Source organism: Hippoglossus hippoglossus, chromosome 5 (genome assembly GCF_009819705.1).
Source record: "Hippoglossus hippoglossus isolate fHipHip1 chromosome 5, fHipHip1.pri, whole genome shotgun sequence".
NCBI classification, from domain to species: Eukaryota; Metazoa; Chordata; class Actinopteri; order Pleuronectiformes; family Pleuronectidae; genus Hippoglossus; species Hippoglossus hippoglossus.
The window spans coordinates 7,659,789-7,682,035 of NC_047155.1; the positions used below are offsets into that span (position 1 = coordinate 7,659,789).

The 22,247-nt window shown below is 42.5% G+C and overlaps 2 protein-coding genes across 15 annotated transcripts in view; one reads left to right on the forward strand and one right to left on the reverse strand.

Moving 5' to 3' along the window:
* Window positions 1–841: 841 nt before the first annotated feature.
* Window positions 842–10,486, forward strand: ncoa5 (nuclear receptor coactivator 5). 11 transcript variants are annotated; one of them, XM_034585731.1, is made up of 13 exons: window positions 895–1,026; window positions 2,164–2,223; window positions 3,553–3,826; window positions 4,014–4,121; window positions 4,892–4,955; window positions 6,509–6,889; window positions 6,926–6,967; window positions 7,048–7,169; window positions 7,701–7,833; window positions 7,979–8,208; window positions 8,298–8,502; window positions 8,681–8,772; window positions 9,507–10,486. In XM_034585731.1, the coding sequence occupies exons 3-13, from the start codon at window positions 3,658–3,660 to the stop codon at window positions 10,067–10,069; spliced, it is 2,109 nt and encodes a 702-aa protein (XP_034441622.1). In that variant the 5' UTR covers window positions 895–1,026; window positions 2,164–2,223; window positions 3,553–3,657; the 3' UTR covers window positions 10,070–10,486. The 11 variants fall into 11 exon arrangements, with proteins under 11 accessions (XP_034441627.1, XP_034441617.1, XP_034441619.1 ...); XM_034585732.1 differs by having other exon boundaries at window positions 7,051–7,169; XM_034585733.1 differs by having other exon boundaries at window positions 6,509–6,762; window positions 6,871–6,967.
* A 38-nt stretch (window positions 10,487–10,524) lies between these two features.
* Window positions 10,525–22,247, reverse strand: part of slc12a5a (solute carrier family 12 member 5a) — a 136,568-nt gene continuing 124,845 nt past the window's right edge. For 2 of the 4 annotated variants that reach the window (XM_034585721.1, XM_034585724.1), the window contains exons 18-26: window positions 21,938–22,133; window positions 21,331–21,500; window positions 20,942–21,073; window positions 20,197–20,304; window positions 19,616–19,741; window positions 17,989–18,221; window positions 17,785–17,799; window positions 17,409–17,542; window positions 10,525–16,897 (exon numbers count right to left, since the gene is read on the reverse strand). In XM_034585721.1, coding sequence (XP_034441612.1) covers window positions 16,806–16,897; window positions 17,409–17,542; window positions 17,785–17,799; window positions 17,989–18,221; window positions 19,616–19,741; window positions 20,197–20,304; window positions 20,942–21,073; window positions 21,331–21,500; window positions 21,938–22,133 — 1,206 coding nt within the window. In that variant the 3' untranslated portion in view covers window positions 10,525–16,805. The remainder of the gene's footprint in view (window positions 16,898–17,408; window positions 17,543–17,784; window positions 17,800–17,988; window positions 18,222–19,615; window positions 19,742–20,196; window positions 20,305–20,941; window positions 21,074–21,330; window positions 21,501–21,937; window positions 22,134–22,247) is intronic. The other 2 variants (XM_034585723.1, XM_034585722.1) reach the window with 2 other exon arrangements.

Below are 22,247 nucleotides of genomic sequence, written 5' to 3' on the forward strand. Positions count from 1 at the left end.
CAACCACCAGTAGATGTTAGCAGGTGGCCACCAGCGGATGTTAGGGACATAACTTCAGTTGTGCACCTCAGCGTCATCAAGTGTTTTGGCCTTGTAATCAGTGATAAAGAGATAGTTCTCCGAAAAATTTAAATGTAGTCATTGTCATATAAATTGTGACTCCTTCTTCAAACGTAAAAAAAAACAACAGAAAAAAAGCATACAATTCCTCCATTCTGCTCCTGTGGTGTCATCCAGGTGTCCGTAAGCCCCAACATTGAAATTGAACTCAAAACGACGTCATTTACACCATGTTTGTAGCTTAAATGTCCAGTGTTATCCTCCTCTGGAGCTGTGTACTCGTTCGCACCCGCACACACTGCACACAAGCTCTCGTCCAAGGGTACGCGCAGGGTGCACTTAGTATCGACACTTCCGGTAGCGCACATTTCAGCTAAAAACATGGTCTAAATGACGCTGTTTTGCGTCGAATTTGAATGTCGTGTCTTATGGACACTCGGATGACACCACAGGAGCAGCATGGAGGAACGTTTTGGAGTCTACCTCAGACTCATTCATTGACCGGACAAAGGGATTTTAAAGCAAAACACAAAATGCCAAATCTTGAATGAAAAGGCGCAGAAAGAAGAATAATCTTTTATAATCTGCCCCTCTTTCCCCAAGAAATTAAGTACAACAAAGCAAATAATTCAATAAAAATGGGTGCACAATATGATGATTGAAAAATAAGTGCGTGTACAATGTGTATACATGCGTCATAAACACCACTGTGGGGGAGTTTCAACATTTTCACCTGAAATCAACCCGAACAACCAGTCATTTTACATGTGGCCACTCGGGGGGGATGTGGACAAACGATGGCTGCTGTGGCCACAGCGGAGGAAGCGGAAGTGACTTTGTGTTGCGCTGAATCAAACAGAAGAAGAAGAAGCAGCAGCAGCTTTGTGAGGAGACCGCGATACAAACCCGCCGTGTGTCCGCGGCCATTAGCTTCTGGGAGCGGAGAGAAAAAAAGACACGTAGAACGTGAGTGAGTCTGTTCTTGTGTCTTCAACGCGACGGACACGCGGTGCGATACGCGTTTAATTCCACGCAGCCAAACGTGTAAACTGGAGGTTTTAAGCTCGATGATAACCAGCAGCTAACGCGAAGCAGCTAACAGTCCGGCTAGCTAGCTAACACAGCTGCGTGCACTCACCGACACAGACGCGACCCACATGAACGTTGTTACTCTGTAGTGACTGTGTTTTTATTGTGTGGATTAACCTAATTAACATGGTTTTTTTTTAATAAACTCATACAACCCGGTGATGTGATGCATGTTTCGTCATGTACATCGGGACCGGCTCGTTCGGTTTCTGCTTCCCCACTCAGCAGCTAAGGGAAATTCAATGTGCAGCCTCCCGGATTGTCCCTAATTTCTACTGTTGTGAGATGTAAAAACGTTTAAATCAAAACCTCTTTTTTAAAAAATAACCGTTTCAAACTACCTACCCTCATGTGTCTGCAGTATTCAGCTAATTCATTGCACTACTTTAATTGCTTCTTTGCACAATTTGCACCGTTCAAAACCCAGAGAACCAGATGACGTGTACATATACTGTTGTTATTATTTGTTTTATTTGAATCGTTCTCTAACTCATTCATTCAGTTTGTTGTTGTCCTCTCTAGCTGTGTGTCCATTTCTACACTGAGAGAAATGTAGAACACGAGTTGAATTCCTTATTTGTGTTGGCAATACTAGGCAGATACATCTGATTGTCCTTCTTGACCACATCGTAGCTTCAATACTCACATTTATCAGACCTGGTATAAATTATTATTAATTTTTAAATCTATGAAACCTTTTCCCTTTTTTTGTGACAATGTAAACAAGAGATGTGGGGTTTTGTCCCACATCCAGATTTAACAAAAACCTCAGATCCGTCACTTGCAACTTCTAAATAGCAGATTTGGGAAAACCAACGTGTGGTGTTAAAGCTTTCTGTGGTGCTGTGTTGTGATGAACTCGTCTCACATACAGAACATGGCTGCTTTCTACTAGTTTCTCCTTTCTACTAGACGTAACCCCTGTAGTATATAAAGCTGCTTCGGATGTCTTAAAACAGTTGAAGGAATGTATTTCTCAACCTTTTGTAAATATTAAATTTTCTTTCTCTCTAGGCACTTGGGGTTGTTAAATTATGTGGACACAGAATCCAGGGTATCCAGCGTCAAGTTAAGGTATGTCAGGGGTCGCTCCCCCAAAAGCCTTCTGTAAATTACATCCACAACTGTAATGCAACTAAATGCTTTCACCTCCCAATTTCTTCTAATGTTTGTGTGTTGTTACTGAAATCAACCAGGCTCTCTTTTCCTGAAATCATTTAACTTTGTCCCACCCAGTCCACATAAAAATCTAATTATCCTCAAGATTTTTAAGAAGTTTTCCCGAAAAAACGTATTTGGGCCATTTCAGAGCAACCTGAAGCTCATGATTTCATTTCAACTCTGCGATTTTCCTGAAGCCATTTTTACCATTTCAAGCGAAGAGGACGATTTGAACAAACGCCGTGGTTCTATTTGTAGAAAACACCGTTCGAAACCCGTCTCCAAGGTTATTTCATGCAATCTTGCAGACCTAGAGGGGCATTATTTCTTACAACCAAATAAATAATTGAGGTGCTACATTTAAACATTTTAAACTACTTATTGCCACGTTGTGTTGGTAATTTCACAACCTAACAGCATACCATGCTCCACAATTGACGCTGTGTTTTTATGGGCATATGTGCCATTTGCTCCAACAACGGCACTGCAACTTTACGGTTTTATTTTGCGAAAGTCAACCACTCAAAGCCGTTTAAAAAATTTACGAGATTTCCACTGAAAAATATACGTGAGCTCAAATGGATTCAAATCGGTCACCAATGGGACGCATTTATATTGATTCACCACCTGCAGAAACGTCTGAGCTCGGCATCAAATGGATTTTTCGAGATGCAAAATTTGTCATTTTCAAAGACGAAAAAAAGAAAGCAAAGGTTGATGCACGTGCAGATTTAACACCTCACGCAGTACCGCAGACGCTGCACGCCGAGCAACAGATCCGTCCCAAAACACAAAGCGACGTGAAATTGTAGGTGGGTGATGTGAAGCGTTTACATCCCTGCACGCACAAATGTTGGGTTGCAATACCAATTTTTCACTGTGGATTTGCTTTTATTTTTTAATATACTCACCATTAATAATGAAATGCCTTGAATTATGCCACACTTCAAGGCAAGATCAATATGCAGAGTTAAATGGAGCAAATAACTTGCCATGCTAATAAGTGTGGGAGAAATGCCGGGCACAATAAATAATATAATACATTATATAGTATGAATATAAAAAAACAATTCTGGAGATTTGAAAAGCACTGCTTACTTCAAATTCGAGTATTTGCTGCTTGTGAAAAAGAATTTGCAGCTGCATTTGCATTTCCTGTCTCACTTTGATGACTGTTGCTCCACTAAAACTTCTCCCTCCAAGGAACTTGATCTCTTATTTTACCTCACTGACATGTTTCAGGATCTTGGACGTCAATTTTAAGAAGCTTATTAGCGACCGAACCAAACTTTTTCAAGCATTTGAGACAAACGAAGAACGAACCCAGTTGAACCTCAGGATCAAGTCATGTCTCACCGAAGAAGCCGCAGCCCATCGCCAGGAAACTTTTCACGCTCCTGCAGCAGTAATGATCCTCGGGATTTGGAGAGAAGGATTTTCGTGGGGAATTTGCCGACCTCCGACATGGAAAAGAAGGATTTAGAAGAAATGTTCGGCCCATACGGGAAAGTTATCGGTCAGTAAAGAACACAATATAAGCGGGTTTGATTAAGACTACTACAATATTTTAGATTATCAGCAATAACTGAAGTCACGTATTCATGAAATATAAGCATGTAAAAATTGATAACTTAGGGTAGGTATCCAAACTGTTCTCCAACCCGATCCTAAGTCTGTACCATTTTAAAATGTTCCTCTTCCAGGCGTGTCCATGTTTCGTGGGTTTGGATTTGTTCAATTTGAACGCATTGAGGAAGCGGAAGCTGCAAAGGCGGCCCAAAAGGGTCGAATATATAAAGGTTATAAAATAGGTAAGCCTCAACTGGACGGAGTGATTGTCTTGCTGAATGGGAAAAGCTTTTAATGGTGTACGGTGATCAACAAATCCAAGCTTGTTAAAGATCAGATTTTCTTTGTGATACACCTTGGCCGTATCATATTAAGTGCTGATCCTGATAATATCTTTGTTGATTTGATTTAAAAAATGCCAGTAGCAAATCTGATGTTTTAAGGATAAATGGTTTAGTAGTAGGTTAATGTTGTGTATGATAGCTTTCCTCATGCATTTAGTCTTAAATACTCAATCAGTATCTTTTCACTGTAAACCTGTCTTTTTGTAGATATGTTGCATTCTGGGCTGACAAAGCAAATAAATAAGTGCACCATTAAATTCTGGCAAAGCCTGAATCTCTAAAATCTCTTGTTTGCAACACAGTCTTTGAATTTCGTCCACCATGGCTCTAAAAGTGGGACTCTTGTGGTTGTGGGAGTTTCCGAAGGATGAATTTCAAGTTGAAAATCTGATTAACATGTTCAAACATTGCTCTCGTTACTTGTCAGATTTGAAGAGGAGCAGAGAATTCCTTGCTTTCTTCATCCTTTACTCAATTCAAATCAATTTGGCAAATCGATTTGCTGCATTTTGACATCTTGTCCAGTTTGGATTTTCAAACTTGGACGTTGGACCTCATTTCATTTGGATCGTGGAATTATTGTCGCGACTTCTCCATTTTGCGTGAACACATGAGCTGCTGATTAAATGTCACTGTTATGTTCAACGTTTGGATTGATTTATTTTCAGATGTAAATATGGCAGTGGAGCGACGGCAAGCTAAACCTCAAATCCAGCAGAGCCCTCCTCGAAGGTAAAGTAACGCGGAATGGGTGTGAAGAACTACCATCGCCTCTGAAAAAAGCGTATTTAGAATTTTCCTCAACTGTCAATCCCACCAGTTGTGGAGTCGCTTGGTGGAAGTTACCGTACAACTAGATGGGTTTGTGATGGTTCATGGGACAAACAATACTTTACTCTAAATTAAAGATTTCCTGCCAAATGACCTTTTTAATGCTCTTGTGCGTGAGTTGTGTCACATATTTAGTTACTGAAACGGCTTCCGGGAGCCAAACACATGCGTTGAAAAAAACGGGTTTTAAAGGATGTTCACATTTGCGGTTTCTCATCAAAATACATTGTGTTTCGCTTGACGCCAAATAATAACTGTTGGATCATTTTCCTTCCTCGAACAGAGCTTATTTTAGGATTTCAAAACGGCAGTTGGGTCCTAAAGTCTGATTCCACACTAAACGTCTCAAATCGCAACTGTAAATCGACCTGGCTGTCGGCTCGTTGGCAGCAGCCACCCGCTACGTTTCTGGACACGCTGCCACGAGCGACTGTTGATGAATGGAATAAGATAAAACCACAAACAGGAATGTCGCCTGCATTTCTTAACAACGTACCTTCACTACGGGGAACCACATTTAAAGGACATTTCTCCGTTGCGCAATTAGTTGTCAAAAACCAGCATTACGCTTGTTGGTCAGTTACTGTGAGACTTGAACGTTGATACTTCTGTGTGGTGCCACTTAAACAAGCTTAAACACTCGTCCAGGGCAAGTTCGCGGGTTCGGTTTGGGACGTGCACATACCAGTTCAAACATGTATGATGGTTATTAAAGTATGATCCTTGATCCATTCTTTATGCTAAAAGGAATGTGGATCGGCCTAAAAATATATCCTTTGTCTCCCAAGCTGCTTTAACAGCAGTGAGCAACGTTTTCAGGGTCCTGGATAGAAAGTGAAGACTTAATGAGGATTGGAAAAATACAGAAAGTTCTTCAGTTTACTTCTACATGGATACCCTGGTCAAAAGACTAGACACGAAAGTCACTCGTTTATATTTGTCGTTATTTCTTGGGTGAAAACGTGAAGCAAACGTACTTGGAAACGGGAAACGTTCCTTGGAAAGGAAACGTCTCTTGCTGAAACAACGCAAATCATCATAAGCAAACTCGTCTAAACGGCACAAAACACACAGCCTTTTTCCTAAAGGCTTAACAACCAGGGCACTTGTGTATTTTCAAGAGCTGGATTTATGGTCGGTGAAGCACAAATGGTCGACAAGTCAATATCGTTGCGTTCAAGGATCAATGGAAATTAAAAAAACCTTTGAAAGGACACCCGCCGCAGTCGCCTCCTGGATTGAATTTGCGCTAATTCCCTGTGCGAACACGATAGTGGCTTTGTCTTGAGCTGCTTCGGTTGTGTGACTGAATATGTTCATATTGGAGAAATTGACCGTACCAGCTGTAGTCCTGTCCTCACCAGCTGAGGATTGACATTCTTATCACCCTTTAATATCTTATAGGCTGCCTAACCTCTAAGTGTTCTTGGACTAATTGATTACATTTCTCTCAGGGCCCCATACAGCAGTTACGGGGACAGCAAAGAGCCACGGCCTCGGTCCCGTTCACCTGTTTATGGGCGCGACGGACGTGATGGACGTGAGCACCGCGATAGCCGCGATGGGAGGGATTCAGCTCGGGAGGCGAGGCCAGCCGGCCACTCTCGTGACCACGATTACCGCTACCGTAGCTCAGAGGGCAGAGACAAGGACCCCAGAGGTGACCCGAGAGCTGACCTGAGAGCTGACCCAAGGGGGGACCCTAGAGGTGACCCCAGAGCTGACCTCAGAGGGGACCCCAGAGCTGATCCAAGGGGGGACCCAAGAGCTGACCTCAGAGGGGACCCCAGAGCGGACCCCAGAGCGGACCCAAGGGGGGACCCCAGGGCAGACCTCAGAGCTGACCTGAGAGGGGACCCCAGAGCGGACCCCAGAGCGGACCCCAGAGCGGACCCACGGGATCCTGCATTCAGGTGACACATTCTGCCCATCAGTCGAAAATCTAGAGTTAAGTTTTAACGTTTTAGTCTCAACCTGAAATGTGTCCACACAGCAGAGAAGACTTGGACAGATTCTACCGCAGCGGCAGCGGAGCAGAGGAGTATTACCGCAGGAAGGATGAACCCTACAGGGACCCTTACAGAGACCCCTGGAATGGACGTCGTGAGCCAGAGGGTAAATATACAGTTGTAATGAAATTATAATATATCGTGTGTGTGTGTGTGTGTGTGTGTGTGTGTGTGTGTGTGTGTGTATATATATATATATATATATATATATATATATATATATATATATATATATATATATATATATATATATATATATATATATATATATATATATATATAAACAGAGAATAAATAGAAAATGATAAAAGCAATAAAACGTTAGTTATCATAACTATTTGAGAATCACACTATTGAATATTATGTGGGATGAAATCAAGGTCTCAAACTCGACCGGAGTTGAAAGCCGGTGAGAAGTTTCTCTTTAGTGATGATTTTAAACGTTTCATGGATCTGAGCAGTTCTGATATGAAGTAATCGATTACACAGATTCTTGAAATGTGGGTTCTGATCATTTTCATGTTAATGCCAGAATGTGACGTTAGCAGATTATTCAAATCAGTTTAGAATCGTACTTTGAATACAAAATAAACTCTACAGACATTAAACTTTCCATTCTCCTTCACCTCCTGTACAGCAGAGGATCGAGCTCGACCGGAGGAGCGTCGGCGTAATGAGTTGTATCGACAGTATTATGAAGAGCTCCAGCGGCGCTATGACACGGACCGCCCCGTCGACTGCTCTGTGATCGTCGTCAACAAGGCACAGAAGTAAGTTCACTCTCTTGATTGAGAGGCTGGTGATACTGGACACCTCTCTGCAATGTTCTGTAATTACATGATATGTTTTCATTTCATATGGCTCCTGTTTGTGTGTGTGTGTGTTTGTGTGTGTTTGTGTGTGTCCGTCTGCTTGTGTGTACCTCTGCTTTGAAAATAACTGTAGGGAGTATGCTGAAACGGTCGGGCGGAAGGTCCGCGATCTGGGCATGGTGGTGGACCTCATCTTCCTCAACACGGAGGTCTCCCTGACCCAGGCTCTGGAGGATGTGGGCCGAGCCCGCACTCCCTTTGCCATCATCATCACCCAGCAGCACCAAGTGCACCGGTCCTGCACCGTCAACATCTTGTTTGGCACACCACAAGGTAACAGCACAACACCACAATAAGAACCTGATCTAAAATCTGCATCAACTTCTGTTGTTTAACACATTTTTGTCTCTTTGTCGCCGCAGAACATCGAAACATGCCGATGCAGGATGCCATGATGCTCGTTGCCCACAACTACGATTCTTACAAAGTAGAAAACCGCGAAAAAGAGCGCGAGGAGATTGCCAGGAAGGCCGCCAAGATGGCCGACGATGTATTACTCAGGGAGCCCGACAGAGAGAGCCACCCCATCTCTGTGCTCACTGGTATCACACTGCTGTCTGAAAACAGGTATCAGCTTCATCACCTTGGAGTGTCGTTAATAATGAAACATTTGTAGAAACTGGAGCTTTGGGGAATCGAACATGAAACATGTCGGATATATTTTCATTCAGACCTGCAGCTTCTCAGATAATTCAAAACCTGAAACACTTGCAGTAATTCAAGTTTCTCTCTGGTTTCTGTGTAGATTTGTAACCCCCGAGGAACTGGACAGTCTCATCGCGTACCTGAAGGACAAGCGAGTCCGTCTGGTACGAAGTTCTACGGACCCGCTTTCAGGTAGGAACTTTTAAATGAGCAAGATTGGTTAACTTTTTCCAGAAGTCTTAAAACTGATCTGTGGATAATGAGATTCTTAAAGTGTGAATTGACAGTGGACGTAAAGAAATGCAGTTATTTTCTGTGACGAAACATATTCAAAATTTTTGCTTAAGTAAGAATTTTCTAAATTTAGTCTCTTATGTAAAATTCCCCAAATTTCCACGGAAACAGTTTTTCCACTGAGCTGAATAAAAGCGATATTGACAGTTAGTTTGATTTGAGTCTGATTTACCGATAACATCGACCAAAATGAGCCTTTCACGTACAGATTATCTGTCTTTGTTTGATAATATGAGAACTTTTATTTAAACAAATGCAGAAAAGATGCTTTTACGGTTCTGTTCTACGTTAAAAATAACATTGAATTCCTTCAAGTTAAAAATATTTGGTTGTAGTTTTCTTTTTCTTTATATTTATTTTAATATAGTTCATGATTAAAGTGTAAAATATCAAACCTCATTGACATTTCTTCGTGAGAAGGGTTTATTAACAACTCCTCTAAATATGTCGGCCGATATATCTGTAATTGGCTTCTGAAAATCCATATTAGTCCGGCTCTGGTTTTGGTCACACGCCCCTAACAGTGGAATAATTACTGCAACTAGAAACTCTTCCACGTTCGCCCGTACACTGAAAAGCATTAGTTAAGTTTGTTGATGCAGCTCATTCAAACTGAATGTTTGTCCCTGCAGCTCCAGTCCACGCTGCAGCTCCAGCAGATGTCCCGTCCTCGGCTGTAGGACTGCCTTCTTCCTCCCATTCTGCTCTCGCACCCCAACAGACGAGCCACCTCGGTTTATCCGCCGCTCCCAGCGCCCCGACTAACTCCAGCCATCAGCAGGAGCTGCAGGCCAAGATCCTCAGCCTGTTCACCAGCGGCGCTGGCTCATCAGTCAGTGCTGGAGGCCTTCCCTCCTCCGTCTCCCAGTCACAGGCCTATGGCTCCCTTGGCCTGCCCCCCTCCCAGGGCCTACCCCGCCCCGCCATGTCTGCCCCTCCTGCAGCTGTATCCCAGGGTTACGGCGCCCCACAGGGCCGGATGCCAGTTGCACCAATGGGTCAAAGGCCCCCCGGCTCGACTTCAGGTATCAATTTTGACAACCCGAGTGTCCAGAAAGCTCTGGACACACTGATCCAGAGCGGGCCGTCTCTGAACCACCTGGTGGGCTCCGGGGCCTCTCAGCAGCCGCCGGTCCGACCGGCACAGAGCATGGGCCAGGCCCCGTCTATGTCCATGTATCCCCGACACTACTGACAGGCTGCGGCAGATGATTTCCATCTCCTAACGCGAGGCCCACTTTTCCCCCTTGTACGCGTAGACACCACGATCGATTCTCTGAAGTGAATTTACCAGCTGTGTATAGGTAGACTGTTGGAATGTTTTTGTAAACTGCTTTTTAATTTTGTTTTTTTTAATTATTATTAATCTCTTTATTCTTGGCAGTGTTCTCACTTGGTAAAATTTGATGATTTGTAAAATTTTTGTTTTCAATTATTATTATTAACCAGGAGACAGTTGATTCTTCTTACATGTGGTTTAAATAATGAAGATATGTTGCATGTGTAAAGTACATCTTGGCCCTTGATGGACACTTGTGTTGTTTTCCAACCATGACCTCTTGTGTGTTTTATAGTTTTGCAGAGTCTATTAATTTGTAACAAGTTTTCATTCTCAACAAAGATGTGATTAAAAACTCGAGACACAGTCGCTGTAATAAAATGGTATTGGTTTATTGCATTTTGTGCTGACAAATCTATAAAATGGAACGGGTATCGCCAGAAGCCATAGAGATATAAGCATTTGAAATGTAAGATAAAACTACTTTTTCCTCTTTTCAATGTACCATGAAACACAATAGAGAATAATACATTAGTTTTTTTTTTTATTTTAGAATATTTAACTTACACTGACACAAAAAATAAACACCTCCACACTAACTGTACTTGATTTATTTACACGTAGCCCCGTCCCACCCTCACCCACAACCACCCCCGCCCCCAGCAGTTACAAGTGCACATGTACACACATACACACTCCCACAGAACTGAAAAGAACACACTACAGCGTTACCATAAGACTAGGTACAGTATCAAGTAAGAGTTAATGAACTGTTCAGAATGGAGGAAAAAGAAAATTCATATTAGTGACGTTTTGATACAGGTGTTTTCTTTCTGTGTATATACTGTGATTATCATCTATATCTACAGCCGTTGCATTTTTAAAGCATCCATACAAAATGTCTCCCACGACTCCAGTGAATTAAAAACATCTGGACAGTGACGAGGTTCCTCTGGGGGGAACCACTGGTTTTTCAAATGAAAAACTGGATTTTCAAAAGGTTATAGACACTTTTAAAGGAAAAGACATTTTGGAAAATACACATATTTCCAATACCACTCATGTCAAATATAAAGCTCGATACCTCTAAATATTACTAATTAATTGAAGTGTCACAAAAACCTGAATGTAAAAATGACAAATTGCTGTTTGGTGAGATTTTATGTAACAGACCATTCCCTTGCCTCCACTGGTTGCCTAGCAACAGTTACCAGGCAAGATACTGGTCCACTCAACAGCTTTGTGTCATTTACATTTTGAATTTTTGTCCAAATTGAACAAACCAGATTTATAAAGGTATTTTTTAAGAGATGCTGATTGGCTGGTTTTGCTGCCTGTGGATGGTGTTTAGCTACTAATACCAAGTACCAACCAGTGGCAAGAAAACCAATCAGCAATATTCCCCCCCCCCAAAAGTTGAACTTTTCCTTTAAAAGCTGCCGATCCCTAAATTAAAAACCTATTTTGGTGATAGTTTTATATTTAATACAGTTATAGAACCACAGCTGGTGATTAAAAAGGTTTAAATATTAGCAAATTGAACACTAGCAGGCATATCTTTAAATACTTTGGCACTTCCCGATAGTTATATCCTTTAGAATAAAATATTCCCGTGTAGTAACCGATAACTGCTACGAACTTTAGTGAGGAGGTGAACAGGATTTACTGATCTGATGTCTAATTCACTGGAGCACATCGTTGTCACACTTATCATTAAACTGAAATATACTTTGGTAATCAGTTCATCTGAATATAACGTTTGACACCTCAACAAATCTACCATAAAAATAGAATCTGTTACTATAATAATTATAATAATATAATAATAATTAATAATATTCATCTCGGATACAATGATTGGCCAGTCCTAAGGAAAGAGGAAAAAAAACAAACGCATCTAGTAGAAAGAAAAGTTTGTAACTAATAGAAACAAAATACTTTTATACCACAAACACCCAATATATTTTCAATACACCTTGTTCAGGGTAATTGCATGCATGCACTGAGATACACAACATAACTGGACCACAGCTCTGCCTGCACTCCAGTGATAGCCACTTCAAAGTTTTTTTTAAAATCTTCTCTGACTCCCAGAGAGCTCGACTGTGTGAAATGTAAATGCAGCTGTTTGTGTGTTAACCCCCCCCCCCAGCATCAGGCACATCTGTCCGACGCTGGAGGGAACGATCTTATCTCAGCCTCAGACTGTGTGACCTCTCTGCAATAATCTGGGATTTTGTCTTTATTTTTATTTTTTACTTCCTCTGTTGGCGTCTTTAAGGAAATCCTCCTCAACCCGGTAATAGATGTGTTTCAGAGCCCTTAATATCCATTGAAGGATGGAGACTGAGTAATGATCACCGGCAGCTTTGTCTCATGCTACAGTTTGTGCAGGCGAAGGATCTGATCTGTGTCTGTGGATCAGTCTGGGAGGGGGGGTGGGGGGGACGTGCTGGTTTCTCAGTGGGGGGGTGGGGGGGGGGGGGGGTGGGGGGGGGGGGTGTGGCTATGTGGTGATGTCCAAGCAGAGCCGGTGCCAGAATTGGAAGCGCGAGTTTTATATTCTTTGATCATTTTTCAGAAATATACTGCAATCACATTTAAAATACAGAGCTGGGGGGTGAGTGGGGGGGGGGTGGATTTAGTGGTCTGGGGTGGGGGAGGCCAAGGGTGGATTTTGAAGGGCAGATGGGGGGGGGGGCTCACCTCACAGATTGAGTGACAAAGCACTACAGATTGTGAACGGTTACTGTTTTTCTTTTTCAAGGAGTTCGGCAAGAGAAAGGACAGAGAAGTGATGCATGCTGGGATGTCAAGTAAAAACGCTCAAATGGTGAGGATGGGGATGAGATCAGCAGGAAGGTCTCTGGGTCACTGCGGTTCACCACTGCAGTGGATCATGGGATGTAAGATGGTCCGAGCTGGCTGTAATACACTCGTGTGCTGTGGGGGCAGAGTTTGTTCAAACCCCCCCCCGGCACCCGCCCCCACCCACCCACGTTTCTGCAGACCCATCCTGTCACAGAGTGCCCCCCCCCACCTCCTCAGTGTTAAAGTGCTTCGCTGTCTCAGCCACGTTTGGGATGAACACTCGAGACCTTTAAGGTCCGTGCGACCCGGCGACAAACATTCGGATGAGATAAGCGACGGCTGACGCCTCCATGTTGTTTGTGGAAATCAAAAGCTTGAATGAGAGGTTTTTCCGATGTGAGAACAATATTGCACATAATCATCTTACAAAACTCTAAGACTTCGTCCACAGTGATAGAACAGTGTACAACAAAAGACAACACCAGTCGGTTACAGTGTCTCTGACTTGAGTGATATATATTTACACGGGTGAAGTTACCGTCCTCCAGGCCCATTCATTCGCAAACTCATAATCTCCTTTTTTACGTTACATAAGACTACTTGAGCGAGAGTGGAATATAACAAGGAACAATATAGTGAACTCATACTTTTTCTTATTTTTTTGCAAAAGACTTGTTTCTCAAGGTCAAGCCAAACTACTCCCGAGTTCTCAAAGTGTCCGACCTCTGACCTCCGCACCTTGAACAGTAAAGTCATCACTATAGAAACCACTAAAACAAATACTGCCACATAGTACCATGCAAACAGCAATTATAAAACACTTAGAATTCAATAAATAAACTAATTTCCCACAAACGTCTCCCATAAACATCAGATATATTTTCTTTTTGAATAAATTTAAAAGGCTCAGTTGATGCAGGCAATGTTGTGGAGACGATCCCAAAACAGCCATGTTCTTCAAAACCCCTTTTTTTCTGTCGAGAGTTAAGTCGACAAGCTCGATAAAGAAAATCTTCATGAGTCGGCAGCCGGAAATCTTAGAAAACTGGGAGTGGCTGCTCCTTCACTGTCACAGGGGTCAAAGGTAGGTGTGTTAAAAACGTTTCCCAAACACTAACGTGGAGCAGATAAACCAGAAATACTCATATTCCAACATATTTTGGCATTTTCTTTGCGTAAATGAACAACCTGTCACTTTTAAAATTCACTTCAGTGATGGGGTCAAAGGTGAGAATAATCACGAGAGCATTTCTTTGTTGAAAAAGAGAATCAAAGGGTGAAGAGTTTGCCCTCAGCTGTCATATTAATATATAATATTGCATCAAGGTTTTCAGTGTCGATTTCTAATAAAAACAAAAAAGCGAACCCTGTCCAGAGATCACAAGCCGAATGGTTCCAGGTCCTTGTCCTGTAGACGACCCCCCCCCACCGCTGATATGTATGTCTATACCCTTTATCTCTTTAAAGTCACTCTAGTTATTTACAGTACAAATAAATCTATTGATACTAGCAGCATTCACAACATACGGTCCGACATTCAAGCAACACTAAAAACATTGAATACTGTTTTTTAAATAGTTCTACAAACTAATTTGTTTTGCTTTCCTATATCGTATATATATATGTATAGATATATCTATATATATATATGTATTTGTTTATATTTATATTTCTACTACGAGTGCAAATGACCAAAAACAGTTTCTTTAAGAAAAGAAACAAAAGATATTGAAAGTAAAGTGACAGCTGTCCTTGGTCAGAGTGAGATGGTTCTGGAATTTTTTTTTTAGAACACTTACGAAATCTACATATACAAAATATATGTGTAAAAAAATAAATAACATGATCACATGAGTCCGGATTTATTCGACTATTGCACATTCCTTCCAAGATGCACTTTTTAAAATTTCTTCTTTTAAACCTAAATATGATTTTTCTCACCAGTCATTCAGTCAGGGACGTTAGTATGTGTGTGTGTGTGTGTGTGCGTGCGTGTGCGTGTGTGGCTCTAATCTTAGCCAATCTAGAGGATATAAAATCACTGGAGAGTCTACTGCATAGAGTTCAGTCTTGTGGACAGAGCGAGTTTCCCAGCTACAGCAGCCGTCCTCCCTACTGGTTCAGACCCGACCCTGCAGACGACCAGTGGACAGATGTTCAGACACATCTGTACGAGCTGATGTGACTCACCGTGTTGTCTGAACATCTTCTTCCATCATCCCCAGGGCCACTTTCTAACCACAGCGTCGTCACCACACCAGTTGCACCCAACACACCTCTGGTCCCTCTGACTTATCCAATAGAATCACTATGTCTCTTTGAAAAATACTTTGATATGGCACGTGTACGTCTCTAAAATTTGGCAAAAACAGCGATAGATCTTTGAGTGACAATCAGAAAATGAGATTACAACGATCTGATCGCGTCAATATATGTGTAACTTCTATCTATAAACATAAAATACATATATTTGCTCTATAAGATGAAAAAATAACATTTATCGGTGATCTTTTTAAGCTCGTGAGCTCGTCGAAAGTTCACTCGTTTTTTTCCCGCGCAGTGCGGGTGCAGGTGCTCGTGGTGGTCACGGTGACGGTTATGATGGGAGCCGAAGCCATCCAATAAATAAATCAATCCAATAAATAAATCAATAAATAAAGAAGTAAAGTTTTCCGAGCCGTGTCTCTGAGCGACGGAATGTTTCCTCTCCACTAGAAGCTTTTTAGTATGTCACAAAAATACTACACTCATACTGAACAATGCGCCAGAGCTTGTACATTATTTACAGTGATCCACACGAGGGTCGAGGGGGGGTGCTGGCGATGATGATCTCCTCAGGGGGGGGTGGATTAGTGGCGTTGACCCCACTATCACACCAGCCTCCTGCGAGGAAACGCACAATTCACAGTTTAATCACGTGTCAATCTCTACAGACTAAGCTATAGCCTTGTTGAATCTTTTCTTTTTTTTTTTTGGCACTAACAGTGGCGACAGGGATAAAACAGCCACTAAAGAGATGAGTTGAGAAGGAGGATGGGTGGAAAGACAAGTGATGGAGTAGAAACACACACACACGCGCTTGTGAGGATTTCATGCGAAAAAAGGAATTGAGCAAGTTGGAGATAAATCTGCAGGTTTGATCCACGTGCTGGTTCAGTCTTCTCCTCCGAACATGGATGTGAATGTCACAGTTCATACGCAGCTGTCTCCTCCTCCTCTTCCTCCTCCTCCAGCCACTGGTCCTGACTGAAAGTGTCCGATCACCACACTGGAACCAACAACCTGCACAGAGCTCATCGCAGCTCTCGTTCTTTCAGAGCAGGAGCTGCTTCCACGTCTTGCTCGTATAAAAGCAACACAAATAAGAAGCATCTTCAGACTGAAACAAATACAAACATGCATGTGCGCTCACACCTCAGCCAACACACACACACACACACACATACACACACACACACACCTCCTCCTCCTCTTCACTGAGCGACTCCGACTCAGACAGATCACCAAAGAAAAGAAAAAAGTCTCTCGAAGGACAAATCTAGACACAGCATCTAAATTGGTCCAGAGCCTACAACAGAGAGAGTAGCTTATGAGACTAGGATGACAGGTGTGGGAGCGGAGCGTGTGATGCTGCTCGTCGGTCTGCTGGGGATGGAGCAGAGAGGTGCTGGAGCTGGGCGGAGCTGTCGGCCGGCAGGGAGAGGATCTCACACAAAGAAACGGTCGTGATGGTGATGATGAGGCAGCGTTGATGAAGGAGCTCAGGTGACACAGGGAGGGGGGCTGAGGGGAGGGTAGAGAGGGGGGCGGGGGGGTGGTAGGGGAGGAGGGGGCTGCTCTTTCAGGAGTAGATGGTGATGACCTCGCGGCCGCCTCCGCGGACCAGGAGGACCCGGTTGAGGCCGTCGGTGAGGACCTCCAGGAACTCCATGTCTGAGGGAGAGGGGTTAAAGAAACTGGAGGAAGCGAAACAGAACAAAACAATACTATAACATATTAATAATCTACAGCCCTTTTACAATATTAATTAATAATAATAATTTTAAGAGAGGTTTTAAAGGGGTCCCTCAGCTCATTGGTTTTCATTTTGCTAATTTATTTTATTGATTCTGTTTTTGCAGTTTTCTCAAAGTGTTGTTTTCATTTTCAGCCCAAAAATTTAACCGTGATTTGACCAATATGACGACTAGCTGGTGAACATATAGTGGAGCCTTTAAATAAAATCACAAAAAAACTAAATGTGTATATAAATATACAAATGTTTGTCTATAATTTCCTCTTATTAACTTTAATATATCAGTGCTGTGTTCTGTTAACAGCTTGACTCTGCTGCCCCCAAGTGGACAAAAATGAGATTGCTGCAGATGCAGATGCTCTGATCTGTGGAAACGCAGCTCTGTTTGCACCACGTCAGTAAACCCTCTACTCTCGGGATGAAGGATACAGTTCTCGTCCCCTGTCCGGTTCTTGGGCGGCCCGGGCATGTTGAGGAGGACAAGCTTGGCCTCTGAGGACTTCTTGATGATGACCTCATTCAGCCGGAGCGCTGTGTGCATACGTCGCACATTGAACTGATTCCTGAGAGAAGACAGAGCAAAGAGCAAAGGAGGTCGAGCTCATTCCCACGGACGAAGGCCTGAATAAACAGTATTTTCTTTATTTTAAAGCATGTTATGCAGCATTTCATGATACCAAGCTGGTCGAGGTGACAGATGCTCATTCACACACAAATATTCCACCCTCATGTGCTCATGTGGCCAACTTGGTCAGTATGAGATGTGAATGGACTGAATGGGGTTTGTAGGGACTTCAATACTTACAGGTTCTCCCACTCACTGCAGCGTGGCAAGAAGAGAAACACATGAATAAACTATAAATTCCAAATTCTACAAACAACCCTAAACACCTTTAACAGCGTTCTGGCGTCTCGTATATATTGTGCAGAAGAAAAATAACTCCAGGCTCTTTTTGTCGGTGGGTAATTCACCTTTACAACAGGTAAAAGTTCACTGAGCATCACTCACGGCTTCATGTTGAAGATGTCTTTGATGCCCTCGGGTGTGGCTGCGCCGGGCGGCTTGGCGGGCTCCCCGTCGCACTTCTCAGTCCAGGTCATCTGGACCTGCTCCCCGGGGCTCTGGGCCCCCTCTCCGGGGGTCAGTGGGGTGGCCGGGGTGGAGGGGCTGGCCGGGGTGGTGTTGTCGTGGATGAGCTGGACCTGAGCAGGGGGGGACACAGGGGAAGAGGCCGACTTTGACTATGAGACGAGAGGAAAAAGAGGACGGACGTGGATTTACATGTACAATACATGGGAGGTTCACAGAGTCCCGGTTGAGGTGGAGATGCAGGTAAAGCACAGAGAGCAACAGTGTTTCAGAGAGAGAGAGAGAGAGGAGGGAGAGGAGGGATTGAGAAGAATTATGTTGTGTTCAACTGTACATATCTGTTTCTCTTTTTTAGAATAAGCAGTCATATCATTTCACAAGAAATATTATATTATTCAACAATAATAATAATTATAACTGGGATTTATACAGCCAAGTTAAAAAAAGGTCACTTTACATACTAATCAAAAGAAAATCAACAAAAACAAAAAGAACAGAAAACAATAATTACAATGTTCGCTGGAGAGAATGAATCTAAAGTCTTTGTCTTTGTGGAAAATTGAGATTTGAGGAGTTTTTGAAGATTTAATTTCTGGAATCAAATGATTTTACCTTGGACTGAAATTTGCATGTAGAAAGGAAAAGTTCAACTACTTGGAAAATATGCTGATTCATTTTCTTACTGAGAGTGAGATGAAACAATTGAAGCCATTATGACTCATATCTTTGTGCTGAATATCAAGCTACTGCCAGCAGCTGTGCAGCTGAGCACAAAAACCAGGGAAACAGTTTGCCTGTCCCAGCCTCAGGAAAACCCTTTGCATGAAAGAGACAGTCAAGACATCACTATGTCAACTATTGTAAATATATACTAATAACAAAACTTTATTTCTATAGCATTTAACTAAACAAGGTTAAAAAGTGCTTTAGAAAATACATGGGAATAAAATAACACAGAACAAAACAAGACTCAACAGAAATGAGCTAAACAACATAAAACATTTAAAAATCAGGTATTAAAAGACTTTCCTATAAAAAATATGTTTAAGCAATGATTTAAAAAAGGTAAAGTGCTGACAAGTCTAGTACAAGTGCTGATTGGAAGATCTCAGAGGTTCTGGTAGGTGGATGCTGGTTCCTCCAGTTTACAGTCTCAATGCTATGCTAAGCTAACCAGCTTGTTACTGTACAGACATTATAACTGTATCAAGCTTTTAACCAGAGTCTCAACAAGAAAGCAAACATCTACATTTTCCAAAATTGTTAATATTTATTCAAGTCTTACAGAGTATTAGTTTTTCTATTTTGTCAATGCAGTTTTATATGAACATGCTTTAAGTGTGTGTTACTTTGTTTTATCTTCCAGCACCTTATTGAGTTATGTTTTGTTTGTTGATTCTTTGTTTTAAAACTGTATAATATGGACTCTTGGTTTTATTTATCTCACAACTCAATTTGGGCATTTTTCCAATCTTCCTCGTCATGTGTTAAATCTCCTAAATGTGAGCACACACATGAGGTCGGCTGCTGGAACACCTGATCCTACCTCCTCCTCGGGCTTCTCCTCCTTGGTGGCTGCGGGCGGCTCCTCGGTCACGCTCAGCTGGGTGGTCACAGCGGCCGGGTTCTTGCGGCGGATCGAGCCGCGGGACGAATCAGTGATGCTCTGGATCTGTGATGATACGAATGAAGGAGGGAGAGGAAAGAAGTGATTTGGGCTGAGATGTTGTTTTATGGTACAAAGACATTTAGTGTTTATGAAAAGCAAAACAAGTCCTTGATATCACTGCAAGGATTCACTGTAAAGTAAAAGCGAAGATGATTTTATTGCACTTTATAAATTGTATTGACATAGAGGATCAAGCATTTTAACAGAATTTGAAAGATGTAACAGTGAGATCAATATTTTCTACATCGATCAAAACACCATCATGCTTCCGTCCACAAAAGCAAACCAGTGCCTGTAGTCAACAGCGATGGAGGGTCCTGCTCAGATTTAACTGTGGATATGCTTTTTGTCCAGAGGGGCAGATGTGTCACGTTGGGTCAAGTCAAGACGAATCATGTCCAAGTCGTCTCGTCAAGTCATGTGAAGTTTATGTGCTTTTATAAACCACAAAACTTTACCTCTCTCTCCCGCTCGTTCTTGGTCAAGTTGATCTTTTTAAGCATCTGCGACCGTTGTTCCATCACCAGGGTCTTCTCGTACGTGTAGGCTGAGATGTCGCTGTCGTGCTACAGTGACAATGGAAAGAAAAAGGTTTATTTTTCTTTTAGCGTTCTCTTACGTCTGATCAAATCTCAAATAAAATATGTTTACATCTGTTTTTAAGAGCCACTCTTGAACGCTGGGTTCAAGAAAGCGGCAAGAAACATGAGGATAGAGGATAGAGGATAGACTACACTTTGGACTGTCTTTGTTCTAATGCTTTCACGATGTTGTATTTGGAAAGTGACTGAAGTGATAATGTGGATATTAAAAAGCTGGAGAAATGACACCTGGTCACGCTCTGTGTGGATTTGCACGTTGAATTGTTTTCCCCTGATTCCAACCTGGGAAAGATGTCATTTTTAGATACTGCTCGACAATCTGACAAGTACTTTGTTTAAAATATTCTGAGGCCTTAACCCACTCTGCGCTTCATGGTGTGATTACACCAATCAGCAGGCTTCAGTAATGCGGCTGTCAGGGGCAGTCATGCATCCACATTGGCTCCTTGCCTGTGAACAATGCTTATCATGTTTACTGGAGCAACGAGACAAGCCACAGGCAGGTTGGTTCCTCTTGTTACGTAAGCACAGAGATTCAAGTGCTCATAGATGCGTCTCTGTATACATGCTTACTGGTATAACACAAGACCATTTAACTAACCATTTCTACAACTTCCACCATAGCGTCGATACGGAGGTGATAGAGGAATGTGGTCAGGTCCTTTTTCATCTGGATGCTGTTGTCGTCCATCTGGGCCACGGTGAAGATGCGCATCTTGCACTTCCTCCAAACCTGAGGAACAAAAAATAGAAATTCGGACACATTCATTTTATGTCACATGATGGAAGCCGTTTTCTACTCATCTGTTTAGAAATGCAAAAACGGAGCACCTCAGAGTATTTAAACATCAAATTAAACTTCTTAAAGTATTATTATATAATCTGTAAGAAGCTTGAATCTGGCTGTATTTAGCCTATTTACCATTAGGTTTGTGCTTATGGTCTAAACCTCTTTGGTCTCTTTCTCTAACACTGGCTGTTCCTCAGTACCTTGTGCTGTCGCAGAAGGAAGGGCAGCAGCATCAGCATGCCTCCATCGTGGACGATCCACCACACGTCGATGTGACCCTCAGTGAAGCGCTCTCCATTGGACGGGAAGGCCGAGATGTTCTTCGGCACGAGCATAGCCAGGTGAGCGGCTGTGGTTTCTCTGACCAACTCTGTTCAATGGAAAAACAGATGCAGCCAGCGTTAGCTGCACTACATCTAAAAACTATTTTGGGATTTAGCTGTTTGGCTGTGGTTGACCTCAATGGGAAGTTTTGACACTTATAAGTAGCCACTTTATGCTCATATGGCAGAAATCTGTTTGTGATGAATAATTCTGCTGCATCATCACATCCTCTTATGTCTGAATATATCCCCCCATCTCTAAAAACATAACACTGCATGATTAGTAAGATTTTCTTTTGACATTTTTCCTTAGCAGAGGTTAAATAGCAGGTTGAGCTACTCAAAAGCTGGAGCTAGTGGGGATTTTGTCAAGTGGATTTGCTTCAGCTGCAGAAAAGAGCTAAACACCAAATCAGCCACACAAATCAGATTCTGTCCTTTCTGGAGAGAATCACTTTCTTCCTTTTCTTTCCCTGTGACCCACCAATGAAGTTCCTCCAGGTCTGAAGCTCGTCTCCCTGTTTCCAGTTGCGCGGCCACGAGACCAGCACAGCGTTATGTTTCAGGCCTCCCAGCCCGCTGGCCTGGAGCAGGTGAGATGTAGCGTCACGCAGATTCGACGACACGGTCACTTGACAGAAGCCCTTCACCTTCTCAGTCTCCATCAGTTTATGCAGTGCCTATAAAGATGTGACGGAGAGAACAATTGTTACCAAGGTGAAGATAACAAGTGAAAACCTTAAGTATCAAACCTAGGTACATTTCTAAAAGTCCACATAGTCATCCCTGTAATT